At 34.7% G+C, this 26,539-nt stretch overlaps 1 protein-coding gene across 8 annotated transcripts in view; it reads right to left on the bottom strand.

Moving 5' to 3' along the window:
• Window positions 1–26,539, bottom strand: part of PSD3 (pleckstrin and Sec7 domain containing 3) — a 784,568-nt gene that overhangs the window by 58,917 nt on the left and 699,112 nt on the right. For all 8 annotated transcript variants that reach the window (XM_007476432.3, XM_056813640.1, XM_056813642.1 and 5 more), the window contains one exon: window positions 24,000–24,070. In XM_007476432.3, the coding sequence (XP_007476494.2) occupies window positions 24,000–24,070 (71 nt within the window). The remainder of the gene's footprint in view (window positions 1–23,999; window positions 24,071–26,539) is intronic.

Here is a 26,539-nt window from a genome sequence, read left to right as displayed (position 1 = left end):
TCGCAAACAAGAAACAGAGAACATTACAAGATAAAAGGGAAATGTTTTGTTACATTAAATTAAAAAGGGTTTGTACAAACAAAACCAATAAAGTTAAAATCAGAAAGGAAACAGTGGACTTGGGGTTAGGGGTATATTTACAACAGTTTCTCTAATAAAATCCTAATCTTTTAACTATATATAGAGACCTGAGTCAAACTTATAAGAACATTAGTCATTTTTCAATTGATAGTCAAAGGATATGAATAGGCAATTTTCAGATGGAGAAATCAAAGCTATCTATAGTCATGTGAAAAAAAATTATCTCAATCACTATTGATTAGAGAAATACAAATTAAAATAACTCCAAGGTACTACTTCATATCAATCAGAATGACTAATATGATAGAAAAAAATGATAAATGTTGGAGGAGAAGGAAAAATTGGGACACTAATGCACTATTAGTGGAGAACTGATCCAACCAATTCTGAGAGCAATCTTGGACCATGTCCAAAGGGCTACAAAACTGTGCAACAACTACTGGGTCTGTACTCCAAACAGATCAAAGAAAAATGAAAAGGAGTCACATGTACAAAAATATTTATAGAAGCTTTTTTGTGGTGGCAAGGAATTGGAAATTGAAGGACTGCCTATCAATTGGGGAATGGCTGAAGAGGTTATGTTATATGATTGTGATAGAATGTGATTATGTTCTAAAGTAATGACAAGCAGTATGCTTTCAGAAAAACCTGGAAAGACTTATATATGTTGCAAAGTGAAATGAACTGAACCAGAATACTGTATGCAGTAAGAACAATATTGTATGATTAATAATTTGGATGATTATCTATTCTCAGCAATACAATGACTCAAGACAATCTGGAGAACTTACGATGAAAAATGTTCTTCAACTCCAGGGAAAGACCTGATCATTTATGAATGTAGATTGAGGCATACTTTTCAAACTTTATTCTCTCTTTTTTTGTCTGTGTTTTCTTTTATAATATGGCTAATATGGAAATTTTTGCATGGCTACACACATATGATCTATAGAAAATTGCCTTCTCAAGGAGGAGGGGTAAGGGAAGGAGGGAAGGAGAGAATTTGGAATTCAAATTTTAAAAAGGAATGTCCAAAATTTTTTCTTACATGTAACTGAGAGAAATCTAAACAAAAAAATTGAGTATAGCAAAAAGCTTTTATTTATGTTACATCTAATGAGATTTTCTATATTAGAAATTTAAAAATTTTGGTATTATTATAAAAATAGTTTTGACTTGTGGACTTGAAAGCCTTGAAAGGCTCTCTGGGTCCCCCAGAAATCCCTAGACCATATTTTGAGAGGTGCTAGATAAGATCACTGATATGCTGACATAACAAAGATTTAATAGTATGATTTTCATTATTCTTATAAATTAAAAGACAAATTGGCAGACCAAAAACATACTTCTACTGGAAACTTAAAAACTTAATAGTAATAAGATCACAAGGAATGGCAATTTTCTAAAGAAACTAAAGGGAAAAAACAGTTTTAAGGAAATAAATACTACTGAAAATTATTAAAGATGGGTTTTTTATCAAACCCTGATATAGATGAAGAAAGGGACTCATTTTCTTGCCCATTGTAGATGGAAAAATGATTGCTGGGAAGTCCAATCTTTATTGTAGCCAGTACCAGTAGTAGTCTTGAACAATGTAGTTATTTTGTATGTGTGTGAGCATGTGTGCATGCACTCACTGAGAGGAAAGGAACTGAGATAAAGTTTGTTTTAGCCAAATTCAAACTTCATCATAGATTGTGGGGATAGGGGGAATGCTAGAAGGGAGAAAGGGGAAAAAAGGCAAGAAGGAGAAAAAGGTTAGGGAAAAAAATAGAAAGTAGAAGGTGTGAAATCTTGGGTTGGTTTGTTGCGTTCTCCCCCCTGTGGTATATCCATAAAGGAATGGAGGATCATAATTAAAGGTGAAATAAAAGAATCAGAATGCCATATCACTACCCAAATAAAGAATTTTGAAGGTATTATTAAGCTAGCAACTGCGTCCAGGGAGAGGGTACTATGCCCAAAAAAGGAACATTGCCAGATCTAGGCATTTATTTTCTGGAAATAAAGGCCTGAAGTAGCTGATACCTGGTTTAATATTTATTCTCTTACCTCTCTAAAATCTAACAAGTAAGTGGCATTAAGGAAAAGGTAGAACATGATAGGTATTTTCTGACAAATGCCATTCTTTAATCTTTGACATTTTCATCATCTCTAAAGCCATATGGAAGTAAAAAAAAAACAACAGGGTTCTTATGCAAATCTATCAAAACTATATTGAAGAATTAAGGATTCTCTGGGGATTTTACTTTGTAGTAAGCTTTTCCTGTTGAAAAAGATTTCACAGAAGAATTGAGCTCTAATTGATTGCTTTTCTCTTATACTTACACTTTTACTCTAGCCAATATTCATGATACAGACTTCCTCCCTTGCAACTAAAGAAAATAGTTTTGCAACTTATTTGAATGATAATTACATCTTTGTCAAACCTGATCTGTCGGATTCTTCTTGTCTCTTAAGCTTTTCTTTCTCTGTACTCTAACTCTTCTTTCTCAATCTCTTCTCTTTTCTCCTCTCATCCTTCAGTCTCTCTCTTTCCTCTCCATTTCTTGTCTCTTTCCATCTCTGTCCATTTCTTCTGTCTTTCTCTTTCCTCTAGCTAGGTTTCTCACTGTCTCTCCATTCTATCTTTTCTTCTCATCTTCTCCCTCTCTCTCCTCTCTGCATCTCCCTCTCCATTTTTCCCTCTCATCTTTTTCTGTCTCTCTCTTTTCTCTGTTTCATCTTTCTATTCTGTCTCTACCTCTCTCTTCCCCCCAGATCTATCTTTCCCCCCTTTTTTCGGTCTCTCTTCTCTCTCCTCCCTATCTTTCCCTCTCTTTCTGTCTCTGTTCCTCTCTATCTCAGTTTCTGCCTCTACCTCTATTCTCCTTTTGGTAGGTAAAAATTTTTGTAGGTAAAATAGTAGGAAATCTTTAATCCCCTCCCCAATTTTTCCTTTCCCTTATACTCACAAACATGTTCAGAACTCTGAACACTAGAGAGAGAGAGAGAGTCAAGGGACTTGGACAGAAGTCCTACATCGGACATTTATTGTCCCTTAAATTTTCTGAGTATATTAGTTTCCTCATTGTAAAATGACGCTATTAGTATGGGCACTATTCATATCAAATAGTTGTGAGGAAATCAAAGCACTCTGTCAACCTTAAAGCAATGTGTGTGTATGTGTGTGTTTTAATAAGATGGGATTTCTGACTTTGGTGTATAAACTCTCATTCAATAAAACTAATAGCACTAGCTAAGACTAAGTGACTTGCTCAGGGTCACAAAACCAAAATACATTAAGAAGCAGATAGGAGTGTACAGGAGCTAGGTCCAATCTATTTGCAAGGCCTGATTGTTAAATTTTCATTGTAAATTTTCATTTACACTTTGAAAAGCAGCAAATATTACAAACAAGAAATGCCTAGACTTAAGTGATGAAGAAATCATTAACACTGCAGATTAAAAGTTGCTTCTTTCCAGAGAGCTGGTTATTAAATATTCACTAAACATACCCTCAGAAGCAGGCTTTTTATTTAATTTATTTTATTAATACTTTTTTTTCATTTAAATTTATTTGCTGATGGTTAAACCAATCTTTTTTGCATTTCAGTGTATATAACAAAGGAGGCTTTGCAATATATTTCAAGGACTATGAGTACATTTGAATCTTAAGAGCATTGGGTGCAATTAATCATTGATAAGAAATCCTTCTTCTTAGACCTTATGTATGATTATTCTGTTCCATGACAATAATAGATTTCTTTGAAATGTATTTTTCCCTATAGAGCATCCATAGATGTCAATAATCAGCTGATTGTTAAATAACCTCACTGCTATAATCACATGTGTCACGAAATCTTGTACATTTTTTATGTAAGAAAGGAGCACTTTGCAGAAAGACTTCAAGGCTATATATTGCTCTGGTGATTCAGATAAAACAAACAAAAAGCAAAGAAAAGTCTTGCATTTTCTTGATTTCTCGGTTGGCTATGAATTACTTTATTTGTGGTAAGCAAATATATCGTGAAGAATTATATTCAATAAATGTACTTCAGCAAGATATTTGTCATTATTATTCATTGAACAAGCATATTACAGTGATCTATTTTTGGGACAGAGAGCACCTAGAATTCGAACAACCATCATCAATTATTTTTAATATTCTGAGTTATTCTAATAGAATTGTATGACTACCTTATTTATATTTTTACAAATATGATTACTTAGGATTTCATGGGGGTATAAGGAATAAATATGTGCTTATATGCATATTTATGAAACATATTAGTATTCTGTATTATTTTAATGGAAATCCATGACTGTGCTATATTTATATTCCCATAGATATGCCTATTTATTATTTATGGGAGTGATGAATATGTATCCACATACATATTTCTATAAATGATGTGATATAATAAATAATATCATTGGTTAATTACAAAATATTTATATTCATTTAGAGTTGACATAATAATTCATCACCAATAATTAAAAATTATATCTTTTTTATGTAAAGAGCTTTCTACCAATTCCACAAAATGAGGCTTGGCTCCATAAGCTTCTTCCCAGAGAGTCAAGACCCCAGCACAACCCACCATCCCTGAGAAAGAAAGCTCTGAGTGTTGTCTTAGCAAAAAGGACTATATCAACTCTGAGAGTTAGTCTAGCTAAATTCAGAGAGTTTCAGCAGAAGCTTCGGGAGAGTTGGAGTGGTGCAAAGGGTGCAGTAGCTTTTTTTTTTCACCCTTGCTTTCTACTTTAGGATCCTTTCTAAGGCAGAAGAGAGATAAGGGCTAGACATTTGGCGTTAAGTGAGTTGCCCATGGTCACACAGCTAGGAAGTGTCTGAGGCCAAATTTGAACCCAGGACCTCCCAACTCAAGTCATCTAGCTGCCCCAAGAAGATCTTTCATCATGAGGAAAGGGCTGTATTCTGCACTAATACTTTATCAATATCCAAACTAAGGAAACCAACATTGTTTCTGAAGCACTGAAGGTTTCCATATCTAATAAATGTTATGGAAAATGGAATGCACCATTATTATCACTCTAACATTAGTATACTGATTTTCCCCCTATTTATTAGATGACTAGTAATTACAAGAAATTTGACCAATCAGTTCCGTAATATTAGGAGCTTATAGCAAATGCATTTAAGATAACAGGCAGTAACAGCACAGTGGATAGACTGCGGGTCTTAGAATTAGGAAATGCATTATCTTGGTCAAGTCATTTAATCCCACACTGCCTCAGTTTCAACCACAAAATGGAGATCAATCAAGTAGCAATTGAGATAATAATTGTAAAGTTTTAGCACAGTGCCTGGAAAATATTAAAAGTCACATAAATGCTAACTATGATTATAATGCCACCACTAGCACCACCACCACTACTACCATGACCATTACCACTATCACTACTATTACTAGCTGTGTGACCCTGAACAAATGATTAAATTTTTGTTTGTCTCATTTTCTCATTTATAAGATAAGAGATAACAGGGCAACCTATTTATAACTCCATAACTTGAACTTTATAACTTAAAATTCTACATACATGTTATTATTCTTGTTAGAGAGTCAAATGAATTTTTTAAGCACTTTCACCTATAAAATCTCACAATCTCATTGTTATTTTTTATATATTTGTTTTTAATATATTTAATATATTTGTTATTTTTTTATATATTTGTTAACAGTAAAACTCATCTTTAAAGTTAATAATGCCAACATTTGGAAGACAGCAAAATTTCTGAAACTTACCCCTTCTTAGATCATTTTCAATCCCAGCTTCAGGACTTCATCATGCCCTTTAGATTTTACCATCCTAAGATCTCTCCTCTCTCCCCTTTTCATTTAATTTTTTATTTTTATGGATTGTTTTATTTCATTATATTGTGAGCTCTTGTGGGTGGGGACTACTTATGGCATTCTTTGTATTTCTAGTTCTTGTGCGCCTGGCACATAGTAGGTACTTAACAAACATTTATTTTACTATTTTACTCTGATAATAACAATAACATTCTCTAATTTATATGAGGTGCCTAATAAATGTTTATTGCCTCTTTTATTCACCTATAAGGTAGGAAAGTGCTTTAACCATAGATGCCCTGTGTGGTATATACAATAAAGTTCTATTACCCTTATTTTGTTGATGGAGGGGTCAAATAATTTTTCCAGCGTCATACAGTTAGGAAATTATCTAGGAAATTTGATGAGGAGTCAAATGCAAGTCATCTTTTATTCCAAGTCTAGAGTCCTTGCCACCATCATCATGTTAAAGAATTTATTACTATTTTAAAGATCAGAAAACCTGAGGCCTTGGAGAAACTACTCTGACTAGAGCCTGGAGCAGAAACCAGATTTCTGGATTCTTCTCTCTATATTCTTTTGAACCCCACCACATCCTGCTGGCTCTCTGACTTTTCATTTAACTGTCTTTGATGCAGAATCTCCTTAGTCCAGCCTTGAAACTCAAACCTGGGAACTTCTCCCAAGAATCTCTTGCTCTTCTCTAATCTAAATCCTTAAAATGTTAACCCAAACTGGAAGTACTCAGGCTAAATTAGTACTTGGTACTAAGTACTCTTATTGTTTAGGCACAGTTCTTTTCCAGGGCATTGCCCCCAAAACATTTAAAATGGGTTTGGCCTTTCAATACTTGGCATTATTTACCATCTCCCATGTCAGTCTATTCTGTTTTAGGGAAATGCCAATTGCTAACATATTTCTATGGCTATTGTGCTAAAAAAAATAAAAACACACAAAACCCCCCCAAAAACAGTCTCCCCACAGCCCCTTTCTATTCAGCAGTCCTAGTTTTGCCCTACTGAGACCAAGCTGAAGTAATCCCTTTTCTGCAAGACAACTCCTTAAATATCCAAAGATAGCTACTGGGTTGTGCAATAAAATCTTCTCTTCTTTAGGAAAAAAAAAACACACCATACTTATTTCTTTCAATCATGTCACCTCCTACTCAAATGAATCTCTTTTGCCTCTAGGATAGCCTCTAAACTCCTCAGCTTCATATTGAAAGCCCTATATACCATCAACATTTCAGGTTTTATTTTGTGTTTTTTCTCTTCTGATATTCTCCATTCCAGTGGAATTCACCTACAAGTTATTCCTCATACATTATGTTCCAATTTTCACCTCTGGTTCCTTGCACAAATATTATCCTATGACTATAATGCCCGTCATTGCTTACTTATACCTCAAATAATCATTAGCTTCCTTCCAAACAGCCAGGAGGTAAAACAGGTTAGGGCAATGAATGGATTTAGTTAGGAATTTCAGAGTTCAAGTCTTGTCTCAAACATTCACTAGCAATGTGGTCCTGGACATGTCTTTTATCTGTTCTCAGTCTCACTTTTCTCATTTATAAAATGGGGATAATAGCAGCACTTCCCTTACCTACTGAAATGATCAAATGGGATATTTATTAAGTACTTTGCAAAACATCAAGCAATATGTAAATCCTAGCTATTATTATTAATAATAAGAATTATTATTATTATATTAAAACACAGCTGACATGAATAAATAATGGGATATGTGTAATTAGAATCTGTTACCTTCAAAACTACGATCCCCAGAAAAACTGATTCCCAGCACCCTACTCATTTCCTGTTGTTACATAAGTAACATAAGTAAATTTGGTGTAGCACTGACTCGGTCTCTTTCCTTTCTGTTGGCAGCTTTGGTAGAGTGGGCCCTTTTGAGCAGGTAGATTAACTTAGTCACGTGGTTCTATTTTGTCAGATAATAACCTTTATAAAATAATATTTGAAGTATTGGACATTAATTTAACTCTTACAATAGTCATAGCACCTACCACCAGGGTTTTGGTGAGGATTAGATAATATTTGTAAGGATTTAGAAGAATTCCTGGCATATAGTTAGCACTTTATTTATCTTGGTTCTTGTTGTTGTTGATGTTGTTATTAATACTACTACTATTATTATTATTATTGATCCTCTTCTGAATGTACTCATATTACTATCATCATCATTATCATCATCCTCATCAATCCTCTTCTGGATGCACTCACATTGTTATTATTATTATTTTTATTATTATTATCGATCCTCTTCTGGATGCACTCACTTTTTGTCAATTTCTTCTTGAAATGTGATGGCCAGAATTAAATGTTACCATAAATAAAGACATAAATAAATGGCCTGAAAAGAGGCAGGGCAGCACAGAGATATAACTTCCCTTCTTCTGGAAACTAGGCTTCTACGAATTCATCCTGAGACTGAATTAGTTGTTTTGGTGGCCCCACCGCATGGTTGGCATCCTGACCTCGCTATCCCATCCATCCACTTCAGCCTCCATACTTCATCTCAATACTGCATGAAAGTTCTATAGTGTCTGTCTCCTTGAAATACTGGCCCAGCATTTCCCGAAGACAGAGATAATTGCTCTTTCCTGAAGCATCTTTCTAAACTCCCAAGTCACATTGCCAGGTGCCGACTGTAGTATATTAGAAGAAAAATACCACAGTTCAAGTGGTTCAAGTTTTGGAGCCTAGAGATTTTGTAAAAATGGTTCATGAAGCCATAAACAAGTAAGTGTATCTTAAGCAAACAATAAGGATCTTGCATGTATGCAAATTGCAATTCTGATTAATAAAAGATTAAGTCATTTAAAAGAATAACTAAATTCTAACAGCCTTTTGTCATTATGTATTTATTCAATTAACTTATGCTGATAGTATAAATATTATTGGATTTTTTATATTAAAAATGCAAATTCTAGGCCTTGAAGGTAATCAGAAGACAGGATTTATATATTTAATTAGAGATTAATTCCAGATTTAGAATTGTAGGGTTTGGTCAACCCTTTTCTTATCCAATGGAAGGCTTTGCATGTGACACAGGTAAAAATCTAAAAGTCTTGTTCCCTAAACATTTCCCTACTATAAATTGAATCACTATTTCAATGACTCTGGGGAAAAAGACAAAACAAATATTGACACTGACAGCAGACTATAAAGCTAAGCCTTCATAACAGGAAATTTATCCTCATGCCTTTATCTTTTCATTATTGCATTTATTAAAAAGTGTTGACATGATGGAATTGCAATGGAGGAACTAAGGCACAAATTACAATAATAAAGTAATTTCAAATTTAAGAATATACATCATACAAACTGATTACAAAATGGAAAGGAAAATAAATCAAATTACTTTCCATAAGGAGGGAAAAATTGTTCTTTATCATCAAATTTCTTTCCTTTCCCCTTAACAAATAGATGCCCAAACAAAAAACTCGATTATATTCTGAAAGTTTAGCACACTGCATAGCACATAATAAGTATATAGTAAAATGTTGAGTGAATGCCAAAAAAATACCTTTTCTCGAGTATAAACTACCCATCTAATAAGCATCAAGAATGGGATTTGGCCAAGTTATTAATTTTAAATTTGGCTAAAATAAGAAACTGGCTTTTCTTATTTTGTGGCAGTTTTTGACCTCAAGGTATGGGTTATAAAATGTATCACAACATTCTGAGAAGGCACAAATCATTGCATTACTATACAATTAGATGCAGAGCACCAGTTGTATGATCTTAGCTGGAAAAATTACCTCAGTTTTCTCAACTGTATAATAAAGGATGATGTTGCTCAAATGACTTCTAAAATTCCATCTACTTCTAAAACCCTATGAGACATATCTAGTAACATATATCCTCAGGTAAATGGGAAATGCCCAAGTTCCAAATGAAATTTATCAAAATCTAATAAAAATATATTGCTAATTGTTTTTTTAAAGGTCTCTCTTTGGTGCAAATAATATTGGGAAAATGAAAAACTATACATCAAAAAAATAAAAAACAGAAAACATTTGAAATCCTGAGCATGACAATAGTGGGAGAATCCAAAGCAAGATTCTGAAAGATATTGTATGTATTAATAAAGACATCATGAAGTGATCTATGTGTTGAGCTAACTCCTAATGTAAAATACCATCAGTGCACAATAAAAATCCCACATTTCAAAATTTTGTAATATACTTGTATTTTTTTTAAATGCAAGTAGTACAAAATAGGGGTAGTTTTTAAGTTTATGGTTTTGCTTTAAATTAGAACCACATCTGAACTATTACTATGGCCTCTTATTGGTTTCCCTGCTTCAAGTCTTTTGCCTCTCCAATCTATTCTCCACAGAAGTGGCCAAAATTTGGTTTTCTACATCAATAGGATCAAATACAAACTTTTTTTTGACATTTAAAGCCTTTAAAACTGGACTCAAAACTAGTTATCCAATTGTTTAATACATTATTTCCCCTCAATTAATAAGTCTAAAAATTATATACAATGCTAACTTTTTTTACAATGATTCTGATTCTTCAACTCCTCAACTAGGCAACATGGAGTGGAATAAGTTTCCACTTATTAGAAGCATAGAAAAGTAAATAAATGATGGTATGATCTGAAATGTTTCTAATTTAAAATAAGACATCAAACTATTATAAAATTCTAGACCAGGAAGGGACCCAAAATATCTGGTCTGATTTTCAAATTTTGCATATGAGGAAACTGAGACCTGAAGATTAAATTTTATTGATTCATTCTACTAAGGGGAAATCAATTTAAATAGAGAACAAAGACTTAGATAAAACAGAATCAAAAGCCAACATCTCTTATCTGCATACTAAGACTCTAGAGTTATTGAACTATGAAATAAATTCTCATTGGAATTTCAGCAGAAATTCAGCAGAATTTTCCATCTTAAGTTTCTCATCCACAGGGCAAGTAATTTAAAATGTTCAGGTTCCTGATTTGTAAAATGGACCTGATTTGTAAAATGGAGTTAAGGCAATCTCATTCACCAGTAAATAAATGAGTCTGGATATGGTTTCAAAGGTATTCTAGATCTCAGACATAAATAACAGTCATATCTTTACTGTAAATAAGGTCAATGCTAAAATCAGTGAACCAGGAAATGAAGTAGATTGGAGAGAGGTTGAACTAGATTGAACTCAATGGTCCCATCCAGCTGAAAGATTATGAGTCTATGACAGAATATATAAAGAAAGTTGGAAAAAAGTAGGGGTAGTTGAAATTTTTCACAGATCTTAGTGAAAAAAATCCCCACCATTCCTTCTCCCTACTCTTGCTATAATTTTTCTAATTAATCAATGGCATAATATATGCAGAGGGCTTTGTAAGCCTGACAACACACTTATAAGTATCCATTATTATTAATAACTAACATTGTTTAGATTTTAGAAGTGTGTTATTATGAAAAGAACCCTGGACTTGAAGTCAGGTGAAAACTAGACTAAAATTCATTCTCTAACTAGCTGTATGACCCTGAGCAAGTCATTTATTCTCTCTGTCTCAGTTTTCCCAAGGATAAGGATGCTTAGAGTGCCTGCCTTAACAGGTTATTATGAAACTCAAATGAAATAATGTACATATAGCATTTTTGTAAAGCCTGAAGCATCGTAATAAATGTCATTTATAATATTGTCAATTTTCACAGTTGGGAAATTATTTTCAACATTTTCTCTCCCAATACCACCTGGGATCAAGGGACCTGAGTGACAACCAGTAAAACTTGGGTTTTTGTCCCAGACTTTCTGACTTGCTGTATGACTTTTAAACAAGAGACCAAAACCCTGCATAACAGCTTCTCCAAGTAGGGGGGAATAGTCTCTGCCAGAAATGAGCAGAGGACTAATTAGTTGCTGTCTGTCAGGCATTCCAAATGGGAATTGTGCTTCATCAAACAGAAGCTTCCTGAACTCGGTCTGTAGGAGGATGTATCAGTAGGAGTCCTCAGATCCCATCTAGTCAGGATGATTACTTGGGCATGTGGCCTTGAGGCTGGGCTGGCTCTTTTCCATTTGGAAGTTAGGTTTTTGGCACATTTTCTTCCTGGAGAACAAACATGGATCCCAAACCTAAGAGAACTATTAACTTCATTTGGGAAGTACTAAACAATGACAACACAGTAGATACTTTAGTCTTGTGAAGGGGCTATGGTTTCTCATCCTCCATCTCACTCTTTTACATCTCTTATTCCTACTTATCTGTTTATTTCATTTATTTATGTTTCTCATTCAAATAATTCACTTTAAGATAATGTAGACAAATTCTCTGCTACTTACTATTTAGGAAAAAATTTCTAATCAAAAGAGAAATGTATTGACTTTCTACTACATGAAAAATATTCTCCAAGGCATAATGGGGGATAAAATAAAATTATATATAAGATATGGTCCTTATGTAAACTTCAGGGTATTATAATCTAGTTGGGGTAATAAAACTAAGTACTTGAAAAGTTAACTATAACTGATTTAAAAGAACTTTTCAATAGAATGATGTATATTATTAGGTCATTTCCCTAAAATAAGATCATTATGATAGTAATAAAGCATCAGCACAATTTAAAAAAATAATTATATATCATTATTGTAAAGGGAAAAAATTCCACTATAATGTTTTGTCCCCTCTATATTTCAACTTAAAAATAGATCTTTTCTTCATTTTTACCTTTCTTTCTTCATCCAAGGATCACAGATCTATAGCTGGACTTCAGAAGCAATCTAGGCCAATCCCCTCATTTTACAGATAAGGAAAATGAGGCTGATGGAGATCTTGCCCAAGGGCATATAGGTGGGAAATATCTGAAGTTGGATGAAGTTTGTTGTTATTCTCTTCTTCCTAATCCTTCTTCAACATGTAATACTATTAATTACTATTGATAATAGTAACTGATAATAGAATTTTCCTTGAAACACTCAAGGTAAAGCAGTTGAAGTATTATCCTTCCTATTTTAACCAATGAGGAAACTGAAACTGACAAAGATGAACTGATTAGCCCAGGATCATCATATAGTGTGTGGTGTTAAACTGACATGGAAATAGGGGACACTAAGGCATACATAAGGATCCCTGTGGCTGCACACTGATGTAGAAAATTACATATTAACATTATCTATATTCTATTTAGATTTGTTTGCATTTATTAAGTATTTCCCAATTATATTTTAATCTAGTTTTAGTGAAGTAGATGGCATGGGTTCAAAACTGGGATTTTTTTTTTACCACATTCACTACTTTTAAAAGAATTGTTTTTAAATCATAAGATAGGATCACATATTTAAAACAGAAGGTATCTTAAGAAATCATCTCAGAGTATATAAATAAAACAGTAGATAAAGTACCAAGCATAGAGTTGGGAGGACCTGATTTCAAATCTGACCTCAGAGACTTCCTAGCTGGGACCCTGGGCAAGTCACTTAATCCCAATTGCTTAGCCCTTACAATCAACATTAATTTATATATATATATATATATATATATATACATATATATGTGTATATATATATGTATATATATATATATATAAAGAGAGAGAGAGAGAGAAATAGAGAGAGGGAGAGAGGAAAAAGGAAGGAACAAATGAATTATCTGTTTCTTTTTTACAGATTAATAAATTGAGATCCCAAGAGATTAAGTCATTTGACCATTGTCACACATGTAGCAAATTGAAGAGCCAGAATTTGGACTTAGATTCTGTGATTGTGATTTCAAAATCCAGCCCTCTTTGTATGGCTCTACCCAGATGAAAGATTCAAGAAATATTCCCTATCACACATTAAAATCTGACAGTTACTATCAACAACTTATTTTTCAGCCTGGTGTAGGGATAATGTATCCTCCCAGAAATAAGCAGTCAGGATAAGAAATTAAAGGTTATATGTGGACTTTATAAGAGCCAGATTTGGAAAGAAAAGTGTGGTTTATAATACGGACCAATATAGGAAGTAAGAAATGTTAAAGCAATACATTTTAAATTAATTTTAAGAAAAATGGCTACTGGAATTCAGAGGAGAAAAGAACACTATAAGCTGAGGTTGGTCAGGGGAACACTTCCCAGATGAGGTGCGATGTTCAGACTTTTCTCTCTTGTATTCCTTTATTACATAAAGTGTCATTGGTCCCATATCACCATCAACAGATGTTGACATTCTTCTGGTTACAGTCACTTTAGTGAGTCTGTGAACTAGTCCCCAAATCCTTTACAACTATCATTCATTCTGTCTGAAAAGATGGCATTTCCCTAGTAGATTGATTAGCATTTCTAGCAGTTTTGAATTATTGAGGATGGACAAGTTAAATTCATTCTCTAATTCCCTACCACATTCAAAGCCTCTTGATTCCTCCCCTAGTTACCATGGCAAAGAATGAACTGTCTTTTACTCAGAGAAATATGACAATCTATAGGGCCTCTTTCATATCTGTGAAATGAGCAAAGAGTTAGGGATTTCAATAAGGAAATAAAAATCTCCTGGATGTATGCATGGTATATAGCAGAAAGCATCATAAGAGACACACTGCAGGCATCATTCTACTTAGCACACCCATACTTATTTCTTGACTTTTGAAAATTGCTCTAGTTTTCCTATATCACACATATATGTATACATATACCTATTTTATGTACATCTATCCATCTGTCTATCCACCTATCCATCTGTCTGTCTGTCTATCTATCTATCTATCTATCTATCTATCTATCTATCTATCTATCTATCTATCTATCCATCTATCCATCTATCTATCTATCTTCTGCCTTAGATTCATCATTGATTAGCATAGTGATTGGCATATATTAGGTCTTTAATAAATGTTTACTCACAGGACATTAATGGTACTTCAGCTTGAGAATTCAATTGAATTTAATTCAATCAATATAAAACATTATCTAAGTTCATGGTACTAAGTCAGGTATTAGGGATATGAGATTCAATAAGAGACACTTTGCTCTCTAGTTTGCTATCCAATAGGAGGATGGGGAGAGTATAGTAGAGATAAGCTCCAAAAGTCCCCTTGTCATGAAGATATTTATAGAGATATGTGGGTCATGGAACACTTTCAGTAATACGTATTACTCATTTTTAGATTTTTATTAAGACCTGGTAAAAATAAAAGGCTGACCTAAATTCGTCTAGCTCTCTAGAGCCTTGAAATAAGGCATCTTTAAATCTACTTGACCTCAGGACTAAGGCATGCCAGGATCAATAAAGAATGCTGCCACAACCCCAAGCTATAGGTGAATCAACGCCATACTCTATACTCAGCTTCCTACATAAATGAATTCCTTTTGAGCCATTAGTCATTTGAGGACTTGCTTTAAACTTGGCACAATTCACTTTGAGGTCTTTACTATACATAAAACTAGACTGCAGAAACATCATAAGACAGACTCCAAGTAGGGTAAAAAAAGGAGTTAAGAGAAGACAGGGATTGGCAAAATTAGATGCACAACCCAAGACAAAGAGACAGTAAGAATTCCTGAAGCCTTTATGTTAGGTCTAAGGACCTGCAAAAGAGATGACTCATTATTTGTGAAAAAAAAAGGATATAAGAGCAATATTCATAAATTAAATAAGAATGCAATCATCTTATTATTTATTCATTGTGCTCAATTTTTTTTTTCAAACTGTGAACAGCAGCAATCAGAATAATGGTGAATGGTCACAGCACACCACGGAATCTTAAACTCATCATTCTCCACAATGAACAATTTATAAAATGTCAATAAAGGAGAAAGCTACTGCTGGGGTATCATTATTAGAGCGCTAGCTGCCTCGAGTGTCTGGGAAGGTCCCAGGTTGAAAGACAAGCTTTCACACCCAGATAGGGATCCATCGATCCTGCCACAATGCCCATCCTGCTGTGTCTCATTATTACTGATGCCCGATTCCTGGAATCATTCTGACACAAAGGAACAAATTTTAATCATCTCATCTGCCTGGGCAGAATGACAGTGGAATGAGGCATGAAAATGACCACATTTCAATATGATCCACATCACAATGGCACCTGTTAATCAAAGTTTTCTGAATATCTTTATTTTCTATGGTTCTATCTCTTAGAGTAGAGTTCAGGTCTCCAGGGATCTCCCTTTAGTGTTCCCTGAAGATCTATCACTTAATTATGTCTTGGAAGATAAACTATTCAAAGTCTCCAGCTTTTATGCAAGTTATTCTTCCATTGAGCCTTAATTCTTGGTGTTCTCTTTCTCCAGATTATTTCATGGTTTTGCCTTTTTAAAAAAAATTAATGAAAACCTATTTCTTGTCCTCCCACCACCTCTTTTGGGGAAAAAAGGAAAACAAACCCCTTGTAATAAATATGCATAGTCAAATAAAATAAGTTTCCACATTGGTTATATTAAAAAAATCTATGCCTCATTCTACACCTTGATTTCATCACTCTTCTATCAAGTAATAACAGGTAACACGCTTCATCAGTCCTCTGGAATAATATTTCTGTTCTCCACATCCCCAGTGCTCAACCCTGTGTCTAGCATATGTAAGAATTTTATAAATGCCTGTGGGCTGACTGATTAATTTTCTTTGTGTGTGGTATTCTCTAGTAATACATAACTTAAATTCCTTGAGGGATAGGACTATTCCTCATTTTTGTTTTTGTTTCCACATAGTAAAAGGTTATTAATACTCGATTGAATTCAACATATAAACACATATAGAATAGACTGTAGCTTTAGAAGTGGAAGGAATCAAAATTCCATGTAGACTAAATTTATAGATGAGAAAACTGAGGCTCAAAGAGATTAAGTGATTTGCCCAATGTAAGTAGATAAGTATCAAAGCCAGGGTTAAAATTAAGTTTTAGTTGCAATATTTTTTCCACTGTACCACTTTTTAGTCTTTAGTTTGACACACTCAGCAGTGCTGAGTTAGAATTACTTAAGACTAAAAGATGGCTACTGATTTCACTGAAATTTACTTTAATTCCCAACTCTAGACTTTGATATGTATGTTGTTGTTTTGGGGGGGTTATTTTGGACTGACCCAATGAGTCCAAACTATGACTATTTTACATGAAAATGGTCACCTTTATCCAGAGTTTCTATCTTTTCAATCAAAGCACATAATATGCAAGACACTGTGCTAATGTTAAAGGTTGAAGGTACAAAAAAGGGCAAAAATAGTCCCTGTCCTGAAGGAGCTTACAATCTAACGGTTTACATTTTTATTCTTCTCTGATATAAATTCTATGAGGGAAAATATCATGTTTTAATTATCTCTATTTTTTTCCTTACAGCAAATACAAATTATTACATATACTAAGTGCTCAATCGCTGCTAAATGAATTAATGATTTTGTACTTTCCCCCTTAATAGCAATCTGCTCTAGGTTCTAGCAAGGTCATTCTAAGTGTTTAATGAGAGCTCACTAAAAGTTGGAGACAATTTGTCAGACATACCTCAATTCCTTCCTTAGTTGTCTATTATTTTCTCGGTGTGATTAACACCTATATTAGAGGCATCTAAGTGCCATCATGGTCAGAGAGCTAAGAGACAAATTTCAAATTCTAACTCCATCATGTACTGGCTGTGTGATCCTAGGTGAGGCACGCAAGCTCTTTTATCTCTATATCTTCACTTACAAAACTAGGAGAATAATAGCAAAGACCTTCCTGGGTTGTTGTAATGATCAAATGAAATAAAGTATGTTAAGCACTCTGCAAATCTTAAAGTATTACATAAATGCTAACCATTAATTTGCTTTTATTCTTATTGGAGCTTTGGAAGTGTTTCTTACTCAAATGTGTTTGGTTTCTTCAAATAGGCTATTAATTCCTTAAAGATAAGGCTCAATAGCACCTAGGGTAGTTTTTTTTACCCATGGTAGGCATTTCATAAGTGTTGGGTTGTGGTTTCTCTATGAAAGCCTGAGTGTAGGTCCCTTGATAAGTAAGAGGAGAATATGATAAAATTATTAGAAGAAGGGGTGACAGGAAGGGAGATGAGTTAAATATCCTTAACTAGAATAAGGAAGGGATTTGTGTATTTGAAGAGCAAAGGAAGGGAGAGAGAATGTCAGAGGCTGCCTAGGGGAACAGAAGGAGAGAGGATGTGTAGTTTAGCTCAAAAAGAAATCAATATCAGGGCAGAAAAGAGATTCTGTAGAATTGAGATACCCGAGGATCTAACAGATGTCTGTAGAATGTCACCGAGAAAAGGGAAAGAATCGAAAGACCAAGAAGAGTCTATCTGATCCCCATTGTCCTTTTTCCTCCCTCCCCAAAATAAAATCAATAGTAGGAACTTCAAAGAAACTACTGGATGGAAGAAACGTGAGCAAGAAATGATTAAATGTTCTTTATCCTGGGGGAGGTGGGAAAAGCAAACTAAAAGAGGAGGCAGAATGTAAAAGTAGATATTTGATAAGGGAAAATGGTAAAAAAAAATGCTAGAAATTAAGATTTTTCTTTAAAGTATGCCAGACAGCTTGATGCATGGATAGAATCCCAAGCCTCATTTTGGGAAGACTTGAGTTCAAATATGATTGCAGACACTTACTAGCTGTGTGCTGGGCAAGTCGCTTAACCCTGTTTGCCTCAGTTTCCTCATCTAAAAAAATGTTCTGGAGAAGTAAATGGCAAACCACTATTCCAGTATCTTTGCTAAGAAAACCCCAAATGGCAACATGAAGGGTCGAAAATGGCTAAACAACAATAAGTAAGGCATAATGAAACACATCCCAGAATGTTAATTCTAGTCTTGACTGATATAATTGGAAAGGGAGGGTCTACTGAGTATTGGTTGGACTTTTTCTGTCAAAGAAGGTACTAGATAAACCACAAAAAACCTCAATTAAATTTAGTTCCAGGCATAAACCTTTATCCAAAACACAGAAAGGGATACTGAAGCCTCTTGCTTCTACTGTGCCATCATCTATGTCTTCTTGTAGCTGAGATGTTTCCTTTATGAATTTGGATGCTAAGACATTTGAAGTATTTAAGTTTTTCACTGATATTGAATTGTTGTTTGTGGTTCTTGTCAGCATAATATGGTTTATTTATCCCTTTTTATTTTTGAATGTTTTTGTTTTGTCAATAAACCTTAACTAGAGTCAATACTACTTTTTCTTTCTTAGTGATCAATATACTTCTTGTTATCCACAAAAGGGAGGGGATCAGAGTTTTTGCAAGAGAAACCATGTGGCCATCTTTCAGTCCAACCTTCTTCAGCTCTTAACTAGAACCAATAATGCTGAAAATTTATGTAGCATTTTTAAGCTTACAAGTCACTTTGCATTCCTAAGTCATCTCATTTGATATAACACAAATACCCTATGAAGTAGCTATTCCTATCCTTGTTTTATTGATTAGGGAACTCAGATTGAGGAGGCCAAATAATTTGTCAGTGATCACAAAGATAATAAGTATAAAGAAATTAAATTCAAACCCATTTTCTCCCAATTTCATGTTCAGTAAATCTTTCCTTTCTCTAACAATAAGCCCAAAATAAAAATAACTGCAGCAAAGAAACAATCAGCTACTGTGGCAATAAAGGGGGAGAGGGAGTAGGCTGGTAAACTATTTTCTTGTTTCATAGATACAGGGCTGAAGGAGATCCCAGAAGTTATCTAATCCAATTCCCTCATTTTATAAATACAGAAAGTGAATCTCAGGGCACCAGGGCCTAAAAGTTTAGTCAACCTTGGAGTAATTACAGAGGATCTAGGGAGAATGAACAAATCTGTGTAAAGTTATAATTACCTTCCTTTAGAATTTGATTCCTCTAACAGTAATAATGATAATTCAATAATAAATAACAGAATTATAATATATAATATGATAATATAATAATTATTATTTAAAATTTAAGTGCTTAAAACCGAGATGATTTTAGGGACATCAATTTAAGGTTGACAAAAACATATATCATCTCATTTGATTACACATTGTCTTGCACAGAGCATCCTGTGCTTCTTGATAACCTATTATAGAAAATGGATCATAGGAGTCTAGATTTATAGCTAGAAGAGCCCATCTGGTCCAGGCCTTCATGAATCTCACAGGTGAGGAAGCAGAGGTCCAGGGAGACCTCTGGTCTCCATTTGGTTCATATTCATGTGATCGGCCTGAGACCACCCAGTAAGTAAGCTTTTGAAGTAGGATTCAAACTCAGCTTCTTAGGCTTCAAAGCTAGAAAATAGGGTTAAGGAATTTTAAATGATTTGTCTGGGTCATGTAGCTTCAGTCAAACTCAGGTATTTGTGATGCCCAACTTAGATAACTCAGAGGGTTGATATGAAGGAGAGGAAGGGAAGGAAGAAGTTGGGAGGGAAGGGAGAGAGAAGAGAGAGAGAGAGAAGAGAGAGAAGAGAGAGAGAGAGAGAGAGAGAGAGAGAGAGAGAGAGAGAGAGAGAGAGAGAGAGAGAGAGAGAGAGAGAGAGAGAGAGAGGAAGGGGAGAGAGAGGAAGGGGAGAGAGAGGGGGAGGAGAGAGAGAGGAAGAGAGAGAGAGAGAGAGAGAGAGAGAGAGAGAGAGAGAGAGAGAGAGAGAGAGAGAGAGAGAGAGAGAGAGAGAGAGAGAGAGAGAGAGAGAGAGAGAGAGAGAGAATCAGAGACAAAGGGACAGAGCCAGAGAGGGGGTGAGGTAGGGAAGGATAGAGACAGAGATAAGGGAGGAAGAGAGGGAGAGAGGGAGTGATGAAGTGGAAAAAGAACTAGTCTTAGAAACCAGAGATAACTGGATTTGAATTCCTCATTTAGGACATATACAAGCCTAGTCAAATGACATCCTCTTTGAACCCAACTATCTCATCCACCAAATTGGGGTAATACTTTGAAGTAAGGACCAAAGGAACATTAGAAGTACCAAATGAACTAAATGTATGTAAAGCCTCTGCATATATGTAAACAGTTCTATAAATGGGCATTATTGTCATCCAGACCTTTAAGACCATTCCCCTTCTCTGACCCTCATTTTCTTATTAATTAATTAACATTACATTACAAAATTGGCATTAGAGAGTGGAGAATGGGACTATATTGTTAATTAACAGCTTGAATTTTATTTTCTAGGATCATGAAAGGGTCCTTAGCAATTATCTATTCTACCTCTTTTATTTCACAAATAAAGAAACATGGTCAGAGGTTAAACAGTTGGCCTAAGATCACACAAGCTTGCAGGTCATGATAACAATAGCTATATAGAATGAATTAGGGATTGTTAATCATTTTTCATACATTGTCTCATTTGGTCCTTAAAATAATCCTCTGAGGTAGGTATTACAAGGGTCACCAATGTGGATCAGCATCTGCTATCCATTATCTAGTCTTAAATGGTTTCCTGGGGCACCAAGACATTAGTGGACTGCAAGTTGACTCTATCCATATGCCAAGCTGCCTCTTCCCATCCCCATTTTACAGATGAGACTTAAAGTGGTTAGTGATTTACTAAACATGATCCTCTTGGTAATAGGGGCAGGGCCCAAGCTTTCTCCACTCAAATTGAGTGTCCTTTTCACCATTATCATGATGTTTTCCTAACTACATTGAAATGCCAATATGGTAGCAAGTATCTGCTTAAAAGGGAAGGGGGGGGGGGAAGAATCTCTACACATCATAAAGCCATGTTACTTTCTGATTGTCAGTAGGGCCCTTGAGGGAAGGAGAGGCTCTTTCTTCAGAAAGCAAGAAAAGGTCAAGAGACAGATGATGAATCAAGTTTGCCCTTGTGGGATGAAGCTCAACTTAGTCATCAACTGACCCTTGTTCTCTAGAACCCCCAGGTAAACCCAAAATATCAACACAATACCACTTGTGCATTTAATACTTAGAATAGCTATAACAAGTCTATGTAGCATGGCTTCCCTGGGTATTTGATGAGGGCCTCGTTGGCCTGTAACTAAAAAACACTGGGGAAATCTAAATATGATCCAAAATAGGGCTACTTGCACTTGACCTGACAAGTACTCTGAAAAGTTCATTATTCATGCAGCAAGTGTTCTGACATGATCTGGGAATTTATAGTTTTCTCACTAGAAAACTCTAGCCCAGCTTGCTGGTTCCTCTTTTGTCACTGATTCCAAAGATTTTTAACCACAGGGGCCTTAATGTGATATTTTACAATTAACAAACTTTCTCCCACTACTGGAATGAATATTAGGAACATCTCTAAATCTTTTGCATCTAGCAGAGTGAAACCAAGGCTGTTAATATATACATGTAGAAAAAAGAGGAAAAGAGAATGAGAAAGTTGGTGCCTCTGAAGCTGTCCTTCTGGGCAATGATTTGAGTGGTTTTGATGAAAATGACTAATCCAAATCTTTTTTTCTCATGCCAAGACTCTGTCCAAGAGTAAAGGAGTCCTATGGCCTATCATTCCACGAACTGTTTTAAATTAATTTAATAAGATTTGTTTTCACTATTTTTCAGGGCTATAGTTTGGCATGAATTTTAGCTAAAAAGAAAAGGATTTAAAAAAATAAAGTGGGATTTCGGCTAGGAAAATAGCTGGAATCTTTAGATGAAAGCAAACCAAACCTTTACGATCAGTGTTGGTCCAATATACTGAATATACACACACATATGAGCAAAAGGGAGGAGGAGGAGTAGACATAGAGGGGAAGAAGACAATATAACTTGTTAAAAACAGGGATCAGAAATTGCAGGAATTACCATCTGATCTAATACTTTATGTTTTTTTACACCAAAATTGTCTCTCTCCCAGAGAAACAGAAGTGCAGAAAGGCAATGATGAGAAAACATTTGAAGCATATTAGGGAGTATGTGTTTTGTAAAATAAAGCTGAATATGAATGAAATCTTTAAAAAAAATTACCCCAGGCTGTGAATTCTTCTAGAAAATCTGTGTCGTTATGTCATAATCAAAGAGAAAGCTAAAAATGTGGTTCCCAAGAGAACATATGGTAACTCTCTAGGTCTCTGTGGTACCTCTCTGCTGTCCCTAGAGCAGGGGTGTCTTTAGACATGTTCCTGAGCCCTGGAAGTGGGGCACATTTGGATTCTCAAGGCAGGACCCCTCCTAGCTTTATCTCAAGCTGTAAGCTACAAAGAACTGGAGAATTAGTCTCTCTCCAGATTGCCAGAACTCATAAGCAGGAGCAGAAACACACACTTAGCATCTTAGGGAAAGGAAGAAAGTGTTTGTAAAAAGTGCAAAGAATTCTTCCTGCCTTGAGTGAATAGGAGCCACCTTTCAAAGGTGAGATAAAGCTCTGCTGGACTGAAATCTTGGCTGATAAATCTTTGGCTGAAGCATGGTCTGACATAAGTGGGCTAGAATCATAGCATAGTCTAAGAAGCAAATGGGTCAGGGGGCAGCCAGGTGGTTCAGTAGATTAAGGACTAGGTCTAGAGATGGCAGGTCCTAGGTTCAAATCTGATCTTAGATAGTTCCTAGCTGTGAGACCCTGAGAACAAAGTCAATTAACCAGAACTGTCTAGCCTTTGCCACTCTTTTGCCCTTTAACCAATACATAGTATTGATTTTGGGGGGAAAAAACAGAAAAAAAGATAAAAAAAAAGAAGTTAATGGGACCTTAAAGACCTTTGTAAGGGTGGAGGCAGAGAAGATTTTTACAACCTTCAAGCCCATTCCCCTCATTTTACGGATGAGGAGACTGAGACACAATGAGGACTTGTCTAGGGACACAAAGTTAGAGAGGGTTTGAGGAAGTATTTGACCCCAAGTCTAAGAGTCTAATTCACTATCCAGGATGCCATGTTAGTTCTTTCAGGACTTAAAAATATAGTTAATCTTTGGCTATAAAATGGTGTCTACACATACAAACCATCATTAAAACTGTTAAGTACTAGGTTTATTCTAACCAACAATAGAAAGATGAGTTGCAAGTCTCATACAATTTAATTTTCTGTTCACTTCTATTATTTTCTAAGTTGACTCTAAATATATACAATCAAAGACAACTTTTTATTTAAATTAACTGGGAAATATATTGTATTCAAATAAAATAAAAAAAAACATGTCATCAGTATGGAATGTGCAAGGTGAAAAGGGATTTTTTTTTTACTTTTCAGGTGGTCAGAGATAACTTTTGTATAATGGACCTTTTTTTCCATGCCACTTATTTAATTATTGTTTCACAGAAAGTTCTATTTTTACCTTTTGTAAGTAAAGCACTGTTCCCTTCAGTACAGCATAAAAGGTCTTCCACCCTCGCTTTCCTCTTGGAGCTAAAAAGAAAACAAAATAAATGGGAAAAATCTTACTTGAAGTCAGTTGGCATTTGAGAAAGACAATTAACATCTTTAGCATTTCTCTGTTCAATGTGGTGATTAAGATTCAAAGTGCACCATTTGCTCCTAGAGACAAAATAAACCCCCCACATGGAAGATGAGAAAATGACTTAAAGAATCTTTATTTTTCAGAGATAGCATTCCTGGGTACTGCAAAAGCTGCTGGGGAAAGAGATTTGGCATTATAACTCAAGATGGAACTTTGTGCATTTAGGAGGTTATCAGAAAAAAGCAGAAAGGAAAAATGACCAAAGAGAGGTGTTAAAAATATTTCCTAGGCCAGTAGTTCCTAGTCTTTTTACAGTAACAGTGTCTTTGCTGTAGGCTTTTGATCTTTTCCTGAATGTTTAAGGCTTACAATAAAACCCAGTTTAGAGTTGTAGTTTAAAGCTATAAGGGGCTCTAGATGTAGTCGTCTCTTATTTTTAAAAAGTTTTATGGATATCTTTTAATTTTACCCTATAGTTGTTCCCTCACTCCCTTGTGATAAAGAAAACCAATAATTAAGAAAAAATAACAAAGAACTGCGTGGGTTTCCCATCATTTTAATAAGAGATGTAAAGTATTTGACCATTTAGAATACTTCAACAAACAAAAAAAGCAAAAGGCTGGCAGAAAAACCTTTTTAAAATTATCAACATTTTTTCTTAATAATTATTAATAGCTGACTATTTTGTGAATTTAATTTTTTACTTTATTTTATTTTAAAATCCTTAACTTCTGCCTTGGAATAAGGCAGAAGAGTGATAAATTGGGAAGTGTCTGAGGCCAGATTTGAAACTATGGTTAATCTCCTGTCTCTAGGCCTCGGTCTCAATCCACTGAGCTATCCAGCTGCCCCCTGTGAATTTATTAATAGCTGTCTAGAAATTTTCAGATCAACTTTATTTTCAATCCATTATTATTACTATTTATTATCATCTAATTTATTATCATCATCTAATATTTTTTGTTAATAATGATAAACACAATAATAATTATCATTGTTTTGTTTGGGCCTGTGATTTAGTTGATTAAACAGAATTCCAAGGGGAGAAATTCCTCTTCTTGATACAAGCTATCACCTTCTCTGCAATCAATCAATAAATATTTATTAGGTACCTAATATGTGCCAGGCACTCAAAGTTCTGGAACATTAGGAGAGCTGCTTAGCTTCCCTGGCTTCCTTCAAGTTGCAACTAAAATCTTACATTCTTCAAGAATCTTTTCTAAGTCTGCCTCAATTTTGATGCTTTCCCAGGAGCAGCTAGATGGCTTGGAGGATAGAGAGTCAGGTCTAGAGACAGAAGGTTCAGGGTTCAATTTGGCCTCAGACACTTCCTATGTGTGATGCTGGACAAGTCACTTGACCCCAATTGCCTAAAGCCTTACTATTCTTTTGTCTTAGAATTGATACTAAGACAGAAGATAGGTTTTTAAAAAATCTTAGTGCTTTCCCTCTGAGGCTACCTTCAATTTATCCTGTATCAAGGTCTTCATCTGGAAAGTGAGCTGGAGATGGAAATGGCAAACCCCTCCAGTATCTTTGTCAAGAAAATCCCAAATGGGGTTACAAAGAGTTAATCAGAACTAGGGAAATAAGAGGGAAAGTGGAATTTCCTTGGTGCCCAGCCAATAAGTCATGAAATCATCAGGTTACTGATTTAGACTTAGAAGAGATCCCAAAAGTCAATGGACTCCAATGCAATTGTGGTAGATGGAAAAAACTGAGGGCCAGAAGTTAGGAGAGTAACAGGTAATACAGGTAGTATGTGGCAGTCAGGATTTTAATATAGATTTTCTGATGCCTGTTGGGGGCAGAACTTGAGCTCAGATATGACGACAAGACTAAGCCCTCTCTCCACCAGGTTATGTTATGAATCTATACAATGATTTTATAAGCAACAGCATTAAGAAGACATTTACAAACAAAAAAAAAGTCTCAAAGATAAAGTTCTCAAGTCTTATTTAAAAAACAACTCCATATTTCTCATACATGAATATCTCAGTAAGTGTTAAAGAATTGGGAACAATGTCAGATATGATAGCTCCCCTTGTAAGATACTTCAGAACTTTAATTTTCTCTTTTACTTATATTCTCTAGTGGGAGAGGATGAAGTTTCAATTGATCATATTTACATTTAACAAATTTAAGAGTTTTGATTTGGAATTTACTATATACTGTGTTGACTTTTTTCCCCATGTAACTTTGCAGAACTATGGACAGCATTTTTAAAAATTTGGATGTTTAATATATACTAGGAATCAAGATCATAAGTAATTAAAAAAATTGAATATAATAATAATAGTCAACAGAGCATGTTATCATTTTCAAATTCTTTGTTTACAACAACCCTGAGACAAAGCCAGTTCTAAAATTATTAGTTCCCTTTGAAAAATGAGGGAAACAAGTCCAGATGAGTCATA

This window comes from Monodelphis domestica, chromosome 1, assembly GCF_027887165.1.
Source record: "Monodelphis domestica isolate mMonDom1 chromosome 1, mMonDom1.pri, whole genome shotgun sequence".
Lineage (NCBI taxonomy): Eukaryota > Metazoa > Chordata > Mammalia > Didelphimorphia > Didelphidae > Monodelphis > Monodelphis domestica.
This window is presented reverse-complemented; position numbering and strand designations above follow the sequence as displayed.